This window comes from Ambystoma mexicanum, chromosome 1p (assembly GCF_040938575.1).
Source record: "Ambystoma mexicanum isolate Mex_15411 chromosome 1p, UKY_AmexF1_1, whole genome shotgun sequence".
Taxonomy (NCBI): Eukaryota; Metazoa; Chordata; class Amphibia; order Caudata; family Ambystomatidae; genus Ambystoma; species Ambystoma mexicanum.
The window spans coordinates 781,945,067-781,964,784 of NC_090921.1; the positions used below are offsets into that span (position 1 = coordinate 781,945,067).

At 43.2% G+C, this 19,718-nt stretch overlaps 1 protein-coding gene across 8 annotated transcripts in view; it reads right to left on the bottom strand.

Moving 5' to 3' along the window:
* CRTC2 (CREB regulated transcription coactivator 2) overlaps positions 1-19,718 on the bottom strand; it is a 1,479,582-nt gene that overhangs the window by 1,437,770 nt on the left and 22,094 nt on the right. For 7 of the 8 annotated variants that reach the window (XM_069651423.1, XM_069651414.1, XM_069651405.1 and 4 more), the window contains exon 4: positions 17,983-18,199. In XM_069651423.1, coding sequence (XP_069507524.1) covers positions 17,983-18,123 — 141 coding nt within the window. In that variant the 5' untranslated portion in view covers positions 18,124-18,199. Of the gene's footprint in view, positions 1-17,982; positions 18,200-19,718 lie in introns of those variants that run through there. The other variant, XM_069651449.1, reaches the window with a different exon arrangement.

Consider the following 19,718-nt stretch of genomic DNA (forward strand, 5'->3'; position numbering starts at 1 on the left):
TTACACATTTGGATGTTCAGGTTCCATGGATGAGTGTTCGCCCTTGGTCATTCAAGTGACATTTGCGCCCGGATGGGCACTGGGGTGACTTCAGCACCTTGTAATTCTGCCAAGAAGGGATTTCCCCCCCCCCCTATATTGATTTTGGGTAAGGTTCCCCTTCTGACAGATTAATTCAGTAGTCATCATTTAACTTTGTTTATAGCCTCTGTTTAGGCACCATGACAATTTAGGACAATTTGAGAATCATACAGAAAGCCCATATTTTTATTTACTTATTTATTTTTTGTTTTTGTCTGATTCCCTTGCAGGGATTACTACTTCTTACTTTCGCCCTGAGGAAGGCGTCATTTTCTGACATCAACGGCCTAACAGGTGGCCCCGCCGAAACGTAATTCTGGTCTCCCTTCGTTGGAACTTTAACCCTTTCAAACCAGATTTTTATGAGATCATTTTTCTTTTCAACATGAAGTAATGGGAAATGTTTACGTTGGCAGACCTGTTTTAGTGTATTTATACTTTTGCACAAATGTACTTCTTTCACTCTATAAATCTAAATATTCTATTTGTGTCTCATTTAACTATTTAAATTAAGGTGCTCCAACTTTCTTTATGCACCTGGTTGTCACCATTGTAATTGAATGACAAATTGTGACTATGGTTTTATTATGCTCCCTTTTTCTTTGTTAAATAAATCTTTTTTCATAACATTGGCTTTACATTCTGTGAGATTCCCTTAGACTGTTCTAAGCCGTCATTAAGAAAAATGTGAGGATATCTTTGATACCATGAATGGTTTATAGTCATAATGTCGAAAAATAAATGTCGAAAATAATAATGTCGACATCCTATACTTATAATGTAAAAAGTCATTTTTTCGAAAAAAAAGACATTTTTTTTTTACATTATGACTATAAACCCTTAAAACTATCAACACCTCACCCAACACCCTCCTGCAACCCCCCCACACCCCCCACCACCCTCCCACCCCTCATATGCAACACATTCTATTTATATATTTATTCAATAAATAACCAAAAAAAGGATCATTTACTATGGAGGGGGTCCCCCCCAACCCCCCCTCACCCAACACCCCCCTGCCACCCCCCCAACCACCCTTTCACCCCTCATACTCAACACATAACAATTATATATTTAGTCAATAATTAAATAAATAAAAATAGTATCATTTACTATGGGGGGGTCCCCCCCCAACCCCCCTCACCCAACACCCCCCCCCCAACCACCCCTCATACTCAACACATCACATATATATATATATTTATACAATAAATTCAAAATTTCGAAAAAATATCGAAAAATTTCGACATTGTTTGTCGACATTATTTTTTTCGACATTTATTTTTCGAAATTTTGACTGTCGACATTTTGACTGTCGACATTATGACTGCACACCACCATGAATCATGCAAATTAAGACTTTAGTCTACTAGTTGAATGTTTCACAGCTTTTGTATCTTTTTGTTTGAACAGTCTGGTTTCAGGCCTGGTAGGGGTACAGAGTGTGTGCTGGATCCCGTCCAGGACGATATGACCAGACTGGTCGACTCAGGTGGGGTGGTTGCCCTGATTTTATTAGATCCATCCGCGGCATTCGACACCATCTACCACCCCATCCTGTTGTCCAGTCTTGCCCAACTGGGTATATCTGGTCAAGTGCTGGCCTGATTCACTTCGTTCCTGGCCGACCACACCCAGACCCTTGCCCCCTTTTCGATCTGCCTCTTGCCAGCTCAGTTGTGGGGTAAGGCAGGGCTCCTCGTCTCCAATTCCATTTAACATTTACATCTGGGCACCCGTGTGTCTCATCCGCTCCTTCGGTGTCAGGTGCTACTCCTATGCCAACGACACCCAGATCCTGATCCGATTGGATCTTGATCAGGCTGAGGTGTTGTCGTGCCTCTGGAGGTGCCCGACGGCCGTGGGAGATTGGATGAACCACAACTGGCTAAAATTGAATGGAGACAAGACTGAGGTTCTGGTGGTGGGCTGTCCTCCTGACCCCTCACTTTGGGTGTTTTCCTTCTGGCCTCCCTCTCTTGGTCCTCTCCCAGTCCATGTGGAGAAGGTGAAAAACCTGTGTGTAGTTCTGTCTGCATCTCTGTCTATGGACAATCAAGTTGCAGCTGTCTGCCAGTCTGGTCACTTTCATTTGAAAGTGTTAAAGAAAGTGCCCCCCAAGATCCCTGCCTTTCTGCGTCTGCCGGTGGTGGCACCTATGATGCTATCCTGGTTGGACTATTGTAATTCTCTTTACTTGGCGCAGCGTAAGGGGCTGATCCGCCGGCTGCAGCGTCTACAAAATCTTGCAGCCTGCGTTGCAACAAGTACATTCCACGGGGCTCACATTTCCCCCCGGTACTCCGCTCTCTTCACTGGCTCCCAGTGGCCCAAAGCATCAGGTTTAATGCATCGGCGCTGCACGTCCAAGGTGTGTAATTTCTTAGAGAAAAGTTTCCTCGCTACTGCCCCGCGTGCCATCTGCGCTCTATCTCGGCTGATCGGCTCGGTGTACCTTCCTTCCGGCGTGTGTGGATTGGAGGCCAAGCCTTCTCAATAGCAGCAGCTCGGCTCTGGAATGAGCTGCCTTAAAAAAAAAAAAAAAAAAAAAAAAAACATTATCCAATCACTTAGCCTTTAGGAAGGCCATTAAGGGCCACTTGTTCTAGCAGGCTTTGGCAGTGGTTGTACCTTGCTCTCTAGCGCCAAGATACCATAGGGTGATCATGCACTCTAGAAGTTTAACATAAAAGACCCGTTAAGCAACAAATTAAAAAAAAAAAAATTACGCAAAGTGGGGGGATAGACAAAGTAGTCTAAAGTGAACTTTTAAAAAAAAAAGTACAGTGCTCTGAGTAATATAGTGCTTGTAATATAGCAATACAGTGCTAGTGTAATATAACATCAATGTAAATATTCCCCAAAAAGTCAAACAGTCATGTTACCTTTTCTCCATACTAATTAGATTGCGAGAGCATTTATAAGACATATGTCTAGAGAGCACTCTTTATATACCAACAAACTTAACAGATTCTTCGTCCTCTACTCACTGTGGATATCGTGTGCTGAAATGTATTTGGAACTGCATTTGCAAGTAATTTGCGAAGGCGTCTGGGGCAACGCTTTTTAGTGTATTGGGATGCTTCGTACATATCGTCTGAGAAGTGCATGCTGCAGATGCAGAACTCGATTGCCCCTCACGTCTTCCAAGACATCCTTGGGTCTGCTTTCAATCTCGGACAATGGGACTCTGCAATTTGAAAGCCATGTTCTTATTAAATCTAAATCCTTTGGGAATACATGCAGGACTGTGCCAGGAGTTTTGACATGGCTCACAGGAGGGCAATGCAAAACGATACATGAAGTATCACTGAGCAAAGCAACAATCACATGGCTTTATTTGTATTCTGTTTTAAAAATGTTTTAAAAACGTCTGTAACCTTGTCCAATTATTACAGCGATCAAATTAGTCAGAACTCATCGTTATACCGCGAATTGTAACGCATTACTAGTTCAATAAACTTTTAGCCACCAAAAGTAAACAAGACTTCAAAAGAAGGACAATAAAACATTACATTCCGATACAATGCTCTGCAATGAAATGTGCCAATTCCAGTGATAAAAATACATAAAACGTTTGATAATGGTGAACTTTGAGTCAAATTAAAATGAGAATACGGTGTACATTGGGTATAAAACAATACAAGCTTTCCAAGCAGCAATCAAGGAAACTAGAGAACAAAATAGTTCACCAACCCTTACTTGGACGCGCATATGAGCGTATTGAGCAAGCCTGGTAACAAATAGATCAAAGGCGATATACCTTGTGGATTGTAGAGATGTTCCTGATTGAACTATAAAGGTGTTAATAAAGGCTTAGAAAAATGGGTGTATGTGAATGTATGACATGCGCGTTGACACCCACCAAGCCTCGATGCCAATGTTGGACATCCTCATACCCATGCACCCAGCCCCCTCGCAAGGGCACAGTCATAGGTGCAAACCGCCATTGATACTGGAGGGGGATGGATGGGCGTGAGACGAGTGCAAACGACCCAGAACAATGTTCAAGGGATATATAAATATGTTGATACATACATACATACATTGATTGCAGGGATTGAGTCTTCAAAGGGTAGTCTGGAGACACCAGGTCTGGGGAGGCCATGTGGACAATGGTCGCAGTGCGGAAGATTCCTTTCAGGTGTACATGGTGTTCGGCACCTTGAGCGTCCCCTGGCACCCAGCCCCCTCGGGAGCACACAGTCATAAGTGCGAACTGCCATTGATACTGGAGGGGGATGGATGGGCATGAGTTGAGTGCAAAATGCCACCAAACCTCTTTAATGAACCACCTAGATGGTTGGACGTGTTGTTGACTTACTGAAAAATTCACACAACTATTCATATTAACTATTTTTTTAAATGTACTTTGGTAATTAGATGGCACAAACAAACTACACTGTACTGTGTGTAAAAATCCCTTGTACTGTCAGTTATCACTGGGGAATTTCACGTGAATGGCTCGAACGACACAGGCAGGCATTACTTAACAGCGCAATCCAACCCTTGCATGAATCCACCATGTAAACGCACGATAGGCCACCAGAACCACTTCTAAAAGAAAGACATCTCTTACTAGAATGAGCCAGATAACTGTAGTTATTTAGTTTGAAACGCCCCCTAAATTCAATGACATTGTTACACTTAAAAAGTAGCTTTCAAGAGAAAGTACTTGTGATTTGAAGTATGGAAAAATTACAAATGTGAACGCCCATTGAAGCAAGGACAGTTTGTGACCTAAGGTAATATTGTTTTTAAGTTGAAGGTGAAAACAATGCAATTCTTCGAACATTAAATCTAGTGATGAATACTTTGATCTTACATTAGTATGAGAAATGTAGTCAATTTACAGAAGAGAAAAAAAAACATTCATCAGTGATCGATGGAAGTTACAATGATGTAGGAGAACATCATCAAATGTTAGCCGTCTCAGTTGGCAAACATACATAGGATCTTGGATGCTTGGATTATGAGGGCGAACTGATGCTCGAAGTTTGTGCATAAGGGCCATCATCATCTGCAACACAGATCTTGTGAGGCAGACTGCCCTGGTCATGCAGCTCGGTAAAACAGTGTGGTGGTGTCTCCTTCGGCTGTGTAGGCCAAGCGAGTTTTCTCAGCAGCAGCAGCAGCAGTTCTCCACCTCAGTTGGCATAACCTCGCAATCATTGCAGGTACACCATTTGGAAAGGTCTTCCATGCGACTGGATTCAGGCTCCGGTGATTGATCACCACAACGCTCATCCGATTCCCCATAGTTTCTGCTGCTCTTCGAATTCATTCCTCCTATGGCTGTATTGTTGCCATAGGTCCTGAATATTGAATAAGTAGAAAATCAACAGTCAGAAAAATAAGAATTTGTTTGTATACAAGAATTACTGTTAAAGAAGAGAGGTTACAAAAATCCATAGTGCAAAAACATGAACAATGGGCACCAACTCTGCAATTTTGCATTCACGCATTCAAAAAAACAAGCCTTATAAAAAAGTACAATTTAAATATGTTTTGGCAAAGACATTTGCACAGAATATAAGAAATGTTTAAATAAAAAGCAACTACTGAGTTTAATCAGTTCAGATAGTGCAAGTACCTGCTTGCACGGCGTCGAACTAGGAAGATAGCTGAACAGAGCAGAAACAAGTCACGGATGTTTGAAACGAAATACACTGACAAAGGAAAAAAATTCCTATGTTGTGTGATCGAAAAGGGTTTATACTTGAGGAAAGGGGCATCTTGGCATTTCCATGGAGACACATCAATAGCTTGCGCATAGAGGACGTGGACACGAGACGTGCATTGGCATTGTCAAAAGGGGCATAAGCGTCTAGTGATGTCAGTTTGTCTTCCACTCAATCTATATTCTTGCCGCAAGGGCACTTAAGGGCGAAGTATTAACAGATAAGATTAGCACAAGATGGCGGCACCCAACCAGTTGTTTTCGCATGTGTAAATGTGAGGAAAACTAAGGTAAGAGGCATAGGAATTTTTTTAAAGATCGAATAATGTATGCTTTGAAAGACATACCCTATCGATTGGGACAATAATATTTCTGACAGAACTTCCCCTTTAGTCAATCATACAATCCCATTATCAAATATATATTAAATATATATTTGTCCAATATAAAGATCTGAGCGCTAAGTTCCCAAAACAGTATTTGATTTTATGCACAGCAGCCAGGAATTCTCACTGTTGCGATTGCCTTTTCAAAGTGTTGAAAACTATAAATAAAAGCAATGCGACATAAAACGTCTATTAGACAATTATATTGTTAGTCTACATTTTAATAATGTGCTTTACTCAGTAAGACAAGTGTAATGTTCCGATTTTAACAACAATATATAGTAAAAGTGATTATTAAAGAATAAAATAAATTTATTAAAAGCCTGTTTACAATGTTAGTAAACTTAAATCATTTCCTTTTGTTTATTTTGACACGGCTGCACACCATTTGGTCTCCAAAAATGCCCTTCCTTATTGGAAAGGAACATGCTCAGGGGAAAACCCATTGACTTCTGTGAGCACCAAGACAATTTTTTATTTTGTGTGCTGGAAACTGAATGGTTCTGATTCTGCTGAACATGCATATTTGTTACATTATACGGTCTCTATGAATGTGTTTTAAATTATTTTGCTCATTATATCACTTTCCTGTGAAGACAGACCCCAACTGCCATTCATCCCCACCAAGGCCACTCCAAAAACTGTTAGGCAGAATCCTGTGCAGTTCCCTTGAGGACCACTGCAAGAAGATAAGACTACAGGAGTAAGCAGTAAACCCAATTGGTAGCAGTCTGTACCACCCAGATTTACCTGGTAGCTGTGGCTGAGCAGTCAGACTTCTCTCAAGAAGAGTAGGGCAGTATACAGAGGATACACAATAGGGCTAAAAACACAGTAGAGCAAGCAAACACTGACCAGAGCTTGTTATCAAAAGTATATAATTATTTAACACACACTTAAGGAAATACACTAGCACTATAAATCAAAGCAAGTTCAAACACAATCAGAAAAGTATACACACCTCCCTTAAGAATTATTAGACAAGTCTAAGTCAAAACACCACCATTTGTAAAAACAGATGCGAGCGCGTAACTTAGCGCTCCAATAATTAGGTTAAAGGGAGAGAAAAAGGCAGGTCATGAAAATAAAACAGTTCAACACTTTTCTAAGACCAAAACAAGTTAGTGAAGGCAGAGTCTACTGTAGAGCCAAAGTTCATAGGCGGGGCCCACTTCAAATGGAGCAAGGTGAAACGTGCCCAAGATCACACAATTGAGAAATGCATTCAAGTCTTTGTAAAAATGTTCAAAAAAGAGGTTGGGTTGATTCAGAAGGTAAATTTAGAATGTCTGGGGGCCAACCCAGATGGAAAGCCAAGGATTTAAGGGTCACCTTTAGGAAACCGTAGAAAGGGAGGCCAGGTGGAACACAGTACCTTTAAAGTTGAGGAAGCTCCAGCAGAAGCAGTTGTTCCTGGCAGCGGGTGCAGTTCGTGGTTTCGGCCAGGGGAAGAGAAGATCTCGTCAAGGTGGAAACTTAGTCGTTGCACTGCCCAGGGAAGAGACCAGCCGCAGAGTTCATCGGTTAAAAGGTGCGTCCCTGTTTTTCACGGTCACAGTGGTGAAGCTTGGGTATCCAGCCGCCGGGGTGCTTGGCACGGGCGATTCGACCAAGAGACATCCTGGAAGGCGAAATGGCGAACAGGTTGATCCCACCAGCTCAGAGGAAGAAGACTCTTTCAGCAGAAGATCTTCTCTTGTCTTCGGGAAAGTGGCGAGGTCGTTGCACCAGGGCTCCACCGGTGGTGTCGTCGTTACAGATGGCTCAGCTTCATCCCTCTTCGGATTTCTTAGGTCCTGTGGCGACTTCTGAAGTTCCAGTCCCAAAAGCCCTGCTTTTATGCAGAAAAACCCCCATTCAACAGCCTAGCTGTCACTCATACATGCTAAGTGGTGAGCTGGGGGGCTCACCACTGGGCCAATCAGAACAGAGTGCGACTTGAGTTGCTAAGGCAACACAGTCCAGGGTGCCAATTCCCCCACCCACAAATCCTGTGGAACCCAGACAGAGTGGCACCAGTTGGAGGGCTTCTGTGGAGAAGCACGCCAAAAAGTGGAACAAAGAGCCCGACCTTGGTTGGAGTTACAGAGACAGACAGGAACGCCATTTTAGAAAAGTGTTCTGGCGAAAAGACCCAACCGGTGATTTTATATTAAATAAACCGGCGGTATCTTTAAACATTGCACCAAAAAGTGGTGCGTTTAAAATCAATGGGAAAATCCCATAGGAAATATTCTGGTGGAATATTTTGCGTGGTAACCACTGCCACCAGCCAAGGAGGGGGGACTGGACAGTGCCCCCTTGGAAATAGACCCTGGGGCAATCTAATTCTTCCAGTACTTCCACAATATGATGGTTTGTACTGGTTCTGTTCACAATTTTGGACTAATAAAGTCAATGGTGACTTTACATGCTCTGGGAGACAGTAGTCAGTCCCAGGGTATGGAGTCTATGTTTGGGGGTCACTATTACACCCCTGTGTTACTGCACTGAGTGTGCTGTGTAACACATACACTAAAACAGAGGATACCCTATGGAGTAAAAGACCCCATAGCCCATAAGCACACACTAAGTCAAAGACATAACTGAAATCATGCCTAAGAGTGGGAGGAAAAAGAGTCTCTCTTAGCAGGAGAAAAAAAAAAAAAAAAAATCCAGCAAAGCTGCTGGGGGACTCACTAGTTTTGGGAAATTAGCCTTAAGAGAATTCTCCCTAACAAAAACCACGAGAGATGGAAGCCAACAGTATGTGCCCACATGTGCTGTCTGTGGGATGATTGGGGAAACTGGTGGGTTTTAAGCTCTTAAAATCTAGATTTGACAAGTTTGGAATTTTTCTATGTAACCTTTACACAATTATGCACATTATCTGCACATGCAAAATATTGACGTTTGTAGCATCGGAGGATAGTAACATTGTGTTCTGCACCATCCCAACCTGAAGACTGCAGCAACAGTCGCAATGCTGATAGGCGACCCCCATCCGGTAAGGCAAGTGGAGGAGCTTGTCCATTTGAACATGCCCCTCACTGGAACAGTGTCCCATTTACTACTGCACAGTTCTAGGAGTTCCCTGCACTAAACTCCTACAACTGGGTCTAAATCCAGAAGAGCTAATGAAGAGGCCTGATCTAGATCGCCTGGAACATTGTGATAAGTTATCTACTCTATGCTCTTTGTCCCACTTGGCTGGTGGTCATAGCCCAGTTTTTCTCTATCCTGGAAAAGAAGCATGTGGATTATTTATGAGATTTAGGGGGGGAACTGTATTCTGTCCAAAAAACATTTATATAAATATAACAAAACATCTCTGGACGAAACTGTGTGCAGGTTTGTAAAACAGACTGAAACATTGCTTCATTTAATTTGAGCGTTCCTCCTTAAGATTCCTTTGTTTTAGATATTGCTGTCATACATTGACACAGATTATTTGTGGGAACAATGTTTTAGGGGCTCTGTAACGTCTGATGTGGTGGCAGTGGTTGATGTTTTGGGTGCTCTGTCTTTGGAATCATTTTTTGGGAATAAAAAATGTTAGACCTTAAAATATCTTTAAGACCTTATGGATTATTAGCGGTTTTAATTCTTTTTTGTAAGGTTTGATGCATTTCCTTTTTCAAATATTTATGAAGCTTGTTTATGACTGTTCATGACTTAGGATATAATGAAATGGAGAAGTAACCATATTTTTTGTATTTATATGTATGTAATTGGAATTTGTTATAGGCTCATTGTGAACCAAGAACAATTATTATTTTATTTATGTATTGAGCATTTGTATGGCGCTTATACAGCCAAAAGGTGTTTCCAGGCACCACAAGGCACGTGGTAGGGGAACATAGGAGAAAAAATTAAATAAATAATGACGGTCCTACTATGCCTTGTGACATTCAGATTGTGCAAATGCAGAATAGGAAGTGCAAGGGAGAAGGCAGGTTAGGGGAGGAGGGATGGATGAGGGAGAGGGGGGAAGGGCAGGAGGAAGGGGGCCTCAGGGACTGGGGCAAGTGCTAAAGTGTGCCTAAGAGGGCACGAGCCAGGGTAAAGGGGAGAGAGGTCAACTAGTGGGAAGACAAGGTTGGGCCAGACACCGAAGGCGGGTCAGGGAAAGTTGCCCAAGGGCAAGAGCTGGTTATAGAGGTGCTGGGGGAGACTAGTCGTGGAGGGCATGGCCCCTGTAAAACTCATAAGGGACCAGTCACATCGGCAGGGGGCATTAGCAAGGGAGGAGAAGAGGGAAGGAGGAGAAAGGTAGGTGTTGATGAGGATGCAGAATTTAAGGAGATCCAGCTGAAGTCTGAGAGGGCCTGGGAGGCCGTTCCAGAAGGAGGGTCCTGCCGAAGAAAGATCCCCCACTCTGCTTGGAGAAGCGTCTGGTCTGCAGAGAGTTGGAGCTAGAGGACCAAAGGACTCTAGCATGGGGTATTTAGGGAGAGGAAGTTTGATGTAACAAGGTCTCAGGCCCCAGAAAGCGGAGTGGAAGGAGGGGGCCTTTTGAACCCCCCCCCCAATCCCAATTTCTAAACTTCCTGGGTAGGCCCAGGTCCAGCTGCTCTGGGTTCAGGGCCCCAGCCCCGGCGCACTCGTGCAGGGATACCCTTGGGAACTGTGACCCCCCCCCCTTGAGATAGTAAAACCAGAGTTGAATGAGACTCAATTTTGTAAGCTACCAACTCAATTTTGTAATGGCAAGATAGGTGTGAAGTTTCAACATAGGCCTGCAGCTCTCCCAGCCAGGCGCACATAGCAAGCAAGCTACTCCCCCCACCTCCTCCCTTTTGCCGTCTCTGCAGTTTTTCGGTACTCATGAGAGACTAGCCGCGAGAATGCAACAAACTTTACACTGTATCCTCTGTCTTCCGTCTCACTTCAGTGACCCAGATACAGCCCTGAGTAGGGGCCAGTGCAAAAGCTATCCGTCTCTATAAACCTGCCCCCACGCCCAACAGACCCTAGCCATCAAGAACACCATCCCCATATTCCTTAAAACAGGGTAGACAGTTAGAAGTGACCCTCAAGTCTGTTTGATTGTTCGCGTCTTAATGAGGACAGAGCCAACGTGCCTTTTTGCATGCAAGATCATGTAAAACTAATAATGAGGCAATAAGCATATTAGCAAACAATATAACATGTGTAATCAAAGTTCTCACGTTAAAGCTTAATTATGAAAGTGTGATGTATATTAACATATGGTATAACATTGCTTATAGAAATAGATTGCAACAACAAGGTGCATAACCAGTATAATACTGTACACGCCAGCACTAAGCTACCTCATTTTTGCAAGTTCAAATGTAAATATATGTACAATATCGTGTAAACATAATACAGCAACTAATCACTCTCGCCAAATTACAACATCTGTTAAGGCTGCATGCACAGACCACGAGCCATGAACTGCTTTTAATGAAGGATGAACACTGATTCAAGTACCCGTTTAATTTCTTGATGAGTTTTTGTTACAATGAGAATGTTTAGCCAGATAGAAAATATAGTATCTTCTAAATCAGTATACCCTGAATGCAATATAGTAAGCCATGTGTAAAGGCCTGTATGTAACATCTATTTCTGAAGGTCTTGTTTCTTTGTGCAACGCGGAACTATACCGCAAAGAGGTTGCGATTCTCCTCTACCCCCCCATGGTGTCAAGTTAGATTAGCAGAGATTTAATGATGTTTGGACAACCGACCACTAAACCCCCCACAATGAAATGTATGCCCATGATGGTGTGTGCCCCTCGTGACCCATTTGTTCCAGTCACAGATTTAGAACCCACTTTGTAGTTTATCAGATGGACATCCCAGATCACACAATGACCCCAAGAGCTTTACTTCCTAGTCGTCATATTGCCTGAACAGGTCAAGCGCTGTATTTAATGGATGAATCTTAACCAATGTCCAATAATAAAGTAACCTGTATTTGAACCACATTTTTATAAGTATTTAAGCCACAAGTGTTTGAGCTCATCGGACAAGCAGATTATGGTAGTGAATGAATGGGAATGTGTGGCCACAAGGGCAAATGTCAAATGGTTATTTAACAAAGAAACTACATCACAAGTTGCCGATCCTTCATATCAGCTCGATGAGCCCAGCTAACCGATTGACCCAAGACACGACATCGCCACACTACGTGCTCTCAGGCCAACCAAGCGCCTCCGACCCTATGGCACCTATAGGTGTTCGCTCTTAGTGACCAATCCTAACTGTTCATGTGCCCCTTAGGCCTTCCCTCAGCTTGATGACGAATTTTCTGTATAAAAGTAAATTGTAACATGTTTTCTGCAGAGCGCTCTCAGCGTGAGCAGAGTAGATTCTGCTTGCCCTATTCTAGATAAAGCCTTTGATATAACCAGCACTTGGTCTTGGTCTCATTCCCTCCTGGGGTGTGTCTCAATTGACTCAATTGGGAGAATGGTTGTATTTTTGGGGGCCTCTCACTTACAAAGCCTTGTGGAAGATGCAGAGGGTCTTGAATTTGATCCTTGCAGCTACTGGGAGCCAGTGGAGAGATGCAGTCCCTGGGTTTGAGGCCATGGATAAGTCTTGCAGTCCTATACTGGATTAGTTGAATGGGGCTAAGGGAAGAAAGAGGCAGATTGAGGAAGAGGCTGCTACAGAAATTCAGCCTGGTGAGAAACAGTTTTGAAGACATTTAGTTTTTGGTGAAGGTGAGGAAAGGGAGAATGCCTCCGAGGAGGAGAAGCTGAAAGTGGGCCTTCTTGGCAAGGTCAGCAATATGAGGTGGAGGGAGAGGGGAAACCAGGTTTTTTGCCTCATACAAGGTCGAGGGAAGGGGGCCCAAGAAGGGCAGCCCGAGAGTAGGAGGGAAGAAGGGGGTGGTTGTCACAATGAGAAGGATCTCAGTCTTACTGGCATTAAGACAGAGATAATTAGCAGCATACCGTACCGGAATAGCAGTCAGGAATGAGAGAGGAAGGAGAGGAGGTAGAGGAGGGAAGCTTAAAGGAGAGCTGTGTGTAATCAGCAAAACACTGGAAATGAGGTGAGAAGGTGGAGATCAAGTGGGCAAGCTATATGTTGAAAATCCAGGGCAAGAGGATAGAGCCCTGAGCGACGCCGCTAGAAGAGAGTGAGGAAGAGCGAAACGGACTAGTTGGACCTGGAAGGGTCGGTCAGAGTGCAAAGAGGACAATCAATCCAGTGCCCGTATCACGGAACCGATTTATGAGGATTGCATGGTTGACAGTGTCGAAGGCAAAGGACATATCGAGGAGGAGGAGAATGGAAGGAGAGTTGGAGTCAAGGTTTGAGAGCAAGTCTTCACAGGTGTTCAGGAGAGCGGTTTCCCTGCCTCCGGCCCCTCTGAAGCCAGACTGGTGGTTGTGGAGACAGCCAACAGATTCAGTATGATGGATTAGTTGGGAGATGACCAACTTCACCAAGAGTTTGCCCAAGAAAGGAGTGGTGGAGATAGGGCAGTAGTTAGACAGGAAGGGTGCACTGACAGCTTTTTTAGGATGGGGTCCACAAGGGAGTGCTTCAGGGGCAGTGGGAAGGAGCCAGTGGTAAAGGAATGGTTACAGAACTCAGCAAAGGAGAGAGCGAGGGTGGCAATGTTGTCCTTGATAGTTCTGGAAGAGAAGGGGAGCACCTGTTTGGAGGAGACTTCATAGAGCAGACTGTCTTGGTGACCTGACCTCCTCTGGTGCTATGGCTGAGAAGGCAGAGAGTAGGGGGAAGGGAGAGGAGGGAAGCCAAGGGAGACCCGAGAGCAGGAAGGGAAGGAATAAGGGGGTAGAGGAGAGTGAGAACAAGATGTCCTTAGTTTTGGATGTGAAATGGGAGGCCAAAGCCGTGCAGAGGGTCTGGGAAGGAAGAGAAGCGGAGACTGCAGTAGAATTGGTACATTCCTTACAGATTTTGAAAAGTTCAGCCGTGTTGTTGCTGGCCCCAGAGATGCAGGCCACCAATAACAATAATAATAAAATAAAAAGGAACTCCTAGATCTGTGAGGATGGAGTTACCCAGATCATGAACGTTTCTTTTGTGTTTAAAAATAATAATGTTATGCCATCATGCAGCACTGACTCGAGCACAGCGTGGTCTACAATTCCATTATAGTATTACGTAGAGCTGCTCTTTATCAAAGCATGAAATCAAAATTCAGATAGTCTTAAAAATTGATCCTTTTGTTTTGTAATATGCAAACTCCCGGTTTCCATTTTAAAGTGCAACATGGATTGGGGCACTGGGTGTAATACAGGAGACACAATGGGGGAGGTGGACAGAGGAGGGTTACAGCGATTTGGCTGCCTTAACAAAAAGTGTATATTTCTGGCACTGCGTCTGAGGGGCATTTCAAGTTAAGCAGTCACAGCACTTCGTAGGGAAATTCACGAGTACGTACTGGGGATATGAGCATCCTTCCTACACAGTTCTAATCAATCCACTCAAAGTGGGCACATCTCAGGACTACTTCAAGAAGTCTGATAAGGTGCAAGCCCATTTGCACACTCACATTTGCATCCAAGATTAACTGTTTATTTCCCCATTATATATTGCTCTCTGCAGCAAACTTCTTCACACAAAGGCAGACAATACGCAGACCAACTATGCCACTTGCACACAGCAATTAGATTCCAGTAACTTAACATGTCCAATCAAAACCTGTTCTATATTTAAAAGCGCACACGAGCCAGTCTAAACGCTGCACCGGCAGAGATTATCCTCCATGTACATATATTTGTATTCCAAAGCCATTGGATCACAAGTAGGACGACCACTACAGACTCAGACAGTCCCTTTCCTCTTTCATATTCGAGAACACAGACAACACTCTATTCTGCACATATCTATTTGCTAGGCAAGGCAGTTTAAACAACAAAAAATTAATGTTGATGATTCGTTAGATAAACACTGCTCACTGATCTACATTTAGTTTCACTAAAATAATAGACATGTAGTAGCCACTAATGTACATTTGTGAAGGATATATATCCAGTAACTGAACATGACCCTTCACATGTCGACATATAACAGACAAGTATTGTATACATTTAAGTTGCTTTGACAAACAAGTCTGTCACAATACATGAACTATTGCCAACAGTCCGATGCTATTTTAATAAAACAATTATTTTTCTCAGATACATTTAGCATGACAGAAGTAATTCCTAAATAAATAGCTTAATATAAACAATCTTAGTTAATATAATAGCTTTTCATAATGTACTTGCTCCCACAATACTATGTACAACGATTGCAACCTTTGGTGGTACTGCTCAACTAACATACCATTGCTGCCAGTATGCTATTCAATTACATTTCTGTTTTTAGCGCCGATTAAGCACACCTTTTGCAGTACAGTCATGTGTTTCATTACGAAAAGATAGTCTAGTATCCCGATTTTTCAACGAAACAATCATGAACCATATTAAAGCATAGCAGCGATGGGCATTCATCACGCATTTATGCAATGAAGGTAGACTTTGAAATTCCACCACTACCTTGGTATCTCTTAATACCCTCTTCCGAAACCCAGGTTTTAAGTTTTAAAAGTGATGTCCTGTTCCTTTTGTGGAACTAGAGCTTTCTAATAATCAAATTGGACATACCTGGGAGAGATTCAGGCCAGATTACATTATTCTGATATGTATGTCAGCCCAAGTGAGGTCAATTTCGATTTCACTTTAAACTGAGGCAAAAGCCTCCATAATCCATGGTTAGTGAATTGGTTGTAGCAAGTATGACAAATATTACATTGAGCTAGAAAGATAGCCATATAAATAGTCACGCAAGTAAATCTGAATTCTGTTTTTAGTATGCAAAAAGATCAACACAAACTTAATCCACAAGACAGTGCTAAATCACATTATATTTGCGCGCATATACATGTGCATGCTTATTCATTTCCGCCTAAGAAACGGCCAACACTGGGAAAACCATCTGAGATGCACGCACCTACCTTCAACGTTTTAGCTATGCAATTCGCTGTCAATAAAGTGACTAGGATTGCGACTGTCACTGAAAGCACATGATTACTGACAAGTCCCTCTCCTACATCTGCATCAGACTCTTCATCAGGGAGCCCCGCACTAACTTAACAAACCTCCCCCCAACAACAGAACCATCTCTCGCGAACAACCCTCTCAATGCTGTCGGGCTCAACATCTCAGAAACCCACTAATCACCAAACACCCTATTACGACAGACCCTTCCCCTGAAAGCCACCCCCTGACAGCACCAAATAATTCAGGCCCGTTTCTTGGCCCGGTCGGAGCGGGAGATGGCCTGGGGCACAGAGGTAAATAGCTCAGGAGGAGGGCGCAGGAAGGGGCCCACCCGGCTGGCTACACTGTTGACTTGCAGATGACTGCGATTCGTTCGGAATATGCAAACAAAGGAATGCATATTCCAAACGCAGCGTGTGAGATGCTCCGAAGTCACAAACCCTGTACCCCAATGACAGCCTTTTTGAATTGGAGAAATGTATAGGTGATGGCTCATTTAACAAGCCATTGTTTTTACACAGTTTGCGCTTAATATTTCAATTTTAAGAACTGAACATGGGACCAAACCTATGCATTCTGCAAAGAGAATTAACGTGCCACAAAGAAAGAGTTTTAAACTATTTTCATGTCTGACACACCAACATTTTTTCCCCCCATATTTACTGTGTTTGTTGTTTGTTTATAGGGCCTGGGTAACCCATTTGACAGGTCCGAATTGTTTCCCCAAATTGTACAATTGATAGGAGCACAAATGAAATTACTTAAAGAAAAAGATTTTTTTTTTATTCCAATTCTTTCTTGCGAAACTCTCGGTAAATACAGTCATCTACAGTCAAAATGCAGTCCTCAACACGTGTTTCACCACATACTTGTGGATCATCAGGAGGATATATATTTTGTATTGGTTTACACGTTACTTTAATGTTCCTTCCTAATTTTTTGGGGCGATCATGGTGTGCCGATGGATTCTCTGTTCTGAAACGCAATGTTTTTAGCCAAATTAGGCTGGTGATTTTCTCTTTGTATATTACTTTTTAGTTACATAAAGCGCATCCCTGGGAAGATTAACTGTCATTTTCTTGCTTATGTATTCTAGTGGCTGCTTTGGGACATGGACTAAATGCATCCACTCAGCATCAAAGGTTTTTTTAATAAGCCAACTCCTGCCTAGCGCGCAGAACAGATGGCACTTCAAACTTGGCATTTTGATTAGGAAAGCAGGGTTTATTTTGTGTCACACTGCAGACAGTAGTCCATGGCAAGTCAATGCAGCGATGTGTGAAGCAATGATTTGTGTGCTGTACAAGTCACAAACCTGTTGGTTAAATGGCATCTATGTGGCACTCCCGTATGAACAGCACATATGCCTGCAACATTGTGTATGTGGCTCTGACGAGTATGCCATACTCTGCTCAAACTTAAAAACATAAACCAAACACACACCATCATACACCAACAGTCACCTCAGCCCCGACACACCCATCACACAGTGACAGGCCCTCACACAATTAAAGATTCAAACATAGAAAAACCCACACCTTACAACTCCACTACAACCCTGAAAGAGCGCTGTGACAGCTCCCCAGACGCTTCACACGCGGACAACCCGTTACTGACATAGCGCTCAACCCGCCAGCCCATTACCTCCCGAGACACTTCACCCAATGACAATTCATCCACTGACAGTGCCTCCCCTTCCCTCGACAGGCCCACCCACATTAATATTGCTTATACTCGTAGACTCTTTGCCTCCGACAGCCCCCTACACTCTAACAGGACAATTCTTCACTCAAATGACACCAACCTCATCCCTCACAGTGACAGCCCTCTCCCATCCTCCACCTGCCTCCCATCACCCTTACCCGAGTGGAGCCAATGTCCATCATGACTTCCTCAAAGGCTGCCGTCTCTTCTGCCTGTCTCTGCCGCTGCAGCGCAATCTTCTCGCTGAACTTGCGCGGGTTGGAAGAGGCCGAGCTCTGCCCATTGGCCGGCGACGCCATCTTCGCTCTGCCGCCGCTGCAGCGCACAACCGGGGCGCTGGGCGATGTAGCTTTCTAATAATCAAATTGGACATACCTGGGAGAGATTCAGACCAGATTACATTATTCCGATATGTAGGTCAGCGTCAATTTCGATTTCACTTTAGTAAACTGAGGCAAAAGCCTCCATAAAACTATGCATGGTTAGTGAATTGGTTGTAGCAAATATGACAAATGTTACATTTAGCTAGAAAGATATAGCCATATAAATAGTCATGCAAGTAATTCTGAATTATGTTTTCAGTATGCAAAAGGATCTAGAATCAACACAAACTTAATCTACAAGATAGTGCTAAATCACATTTTATTTGCGCGCATATACATGTGCACGCTTATTCATTTCCGCCTAAGAAACTGCCAACACTGGGAAAACCAGCTGAGATGCACGAACCTACCTTCAACGTTTTAGCTATGCCATTCGCTGTCAATAAAGTGACTAGGATTGCAACTGTCACTAAAAGCACACGATTACTGATAAGTCCCTCTCCTACATCTGCATCAGACCCTTCATCAGAGAGCCCTGCACTAACTTAAACCTCCCCCAAAAACAGACCCATCTCTCGCCAACAGCCCTCTCAACGCTGTCGGGCTCAACATCTCAGAAACTCACTAATCACCAAACACCCTATTACGACAGACCCTTCCCCTGAAAGCACCAAATAATTCAGGCCCGTTTCTTGGCCCAGTCGGAGCAGGCAATGGCCTGGGGTGCAGAGGTAAATAGCTCAGGAGGAGGGCGCAGGAAGGGGCCCACCCGGCTGGCTACACTCGGTTGACTTGCAGATGACGGCGATACATTCGGAATATGCAAACAAAGGAATGCATATTCCAAACGCAGCGTGAGAGATGCTCTGAAGGCACACACCCTGTACCCCAATGACAGCCTTTTTGAATTGGAGCAATGTATAGGTGATGGCTCATTTAACAAGCCATTGTTTTTACAGTTTGTGCTTAATATTTCCAATTTTAAGAACTGAACATGGGACCAAACCTATGCATTCTGCAAAGAGAATTAACGTGCCACAAAGAAAGAGTTTGACTATTTTCATGTCTCTTTATCTGACACTTTTCCCCCCAATATTTACTGTGTTTGTTTATAGTGCCTGGGTAACCCATTTGTCAGGTCCCAATTGTTGTTTCCCCAAATTGCGCAATTGATAGGAGCACAAATGAAGTTACTTAAAGAAAATTCTTTGATTTCGAAGATTTGTTTTTTTAAAATTCCAATTCTTTCTTGTGAAACTCAGTAAATACAGTCTTCTACAGTCAAAATGCAGTCCTCAACACGCGTTTCACCACATACTTGTGATCATCAGGAGGATATATATTTTGTATTGGTTTACACGTTACTTTAATGTTCCTTCCTAATTTTTCGGGGCGGTCATGATGTGCCGATTGATTCTCCGTTCTCAAACGCAACGTTTTTAGACAAATTAGGCTGGCGATTCTCGCTTTGTATATTACTGTTTAGTTACACATAGCGCATCTCAGGGAAGGCTAACTGTCATTTTCTTGCTTATGTATTCTAGTGGCTGCTTTGGGACATTGACTACATG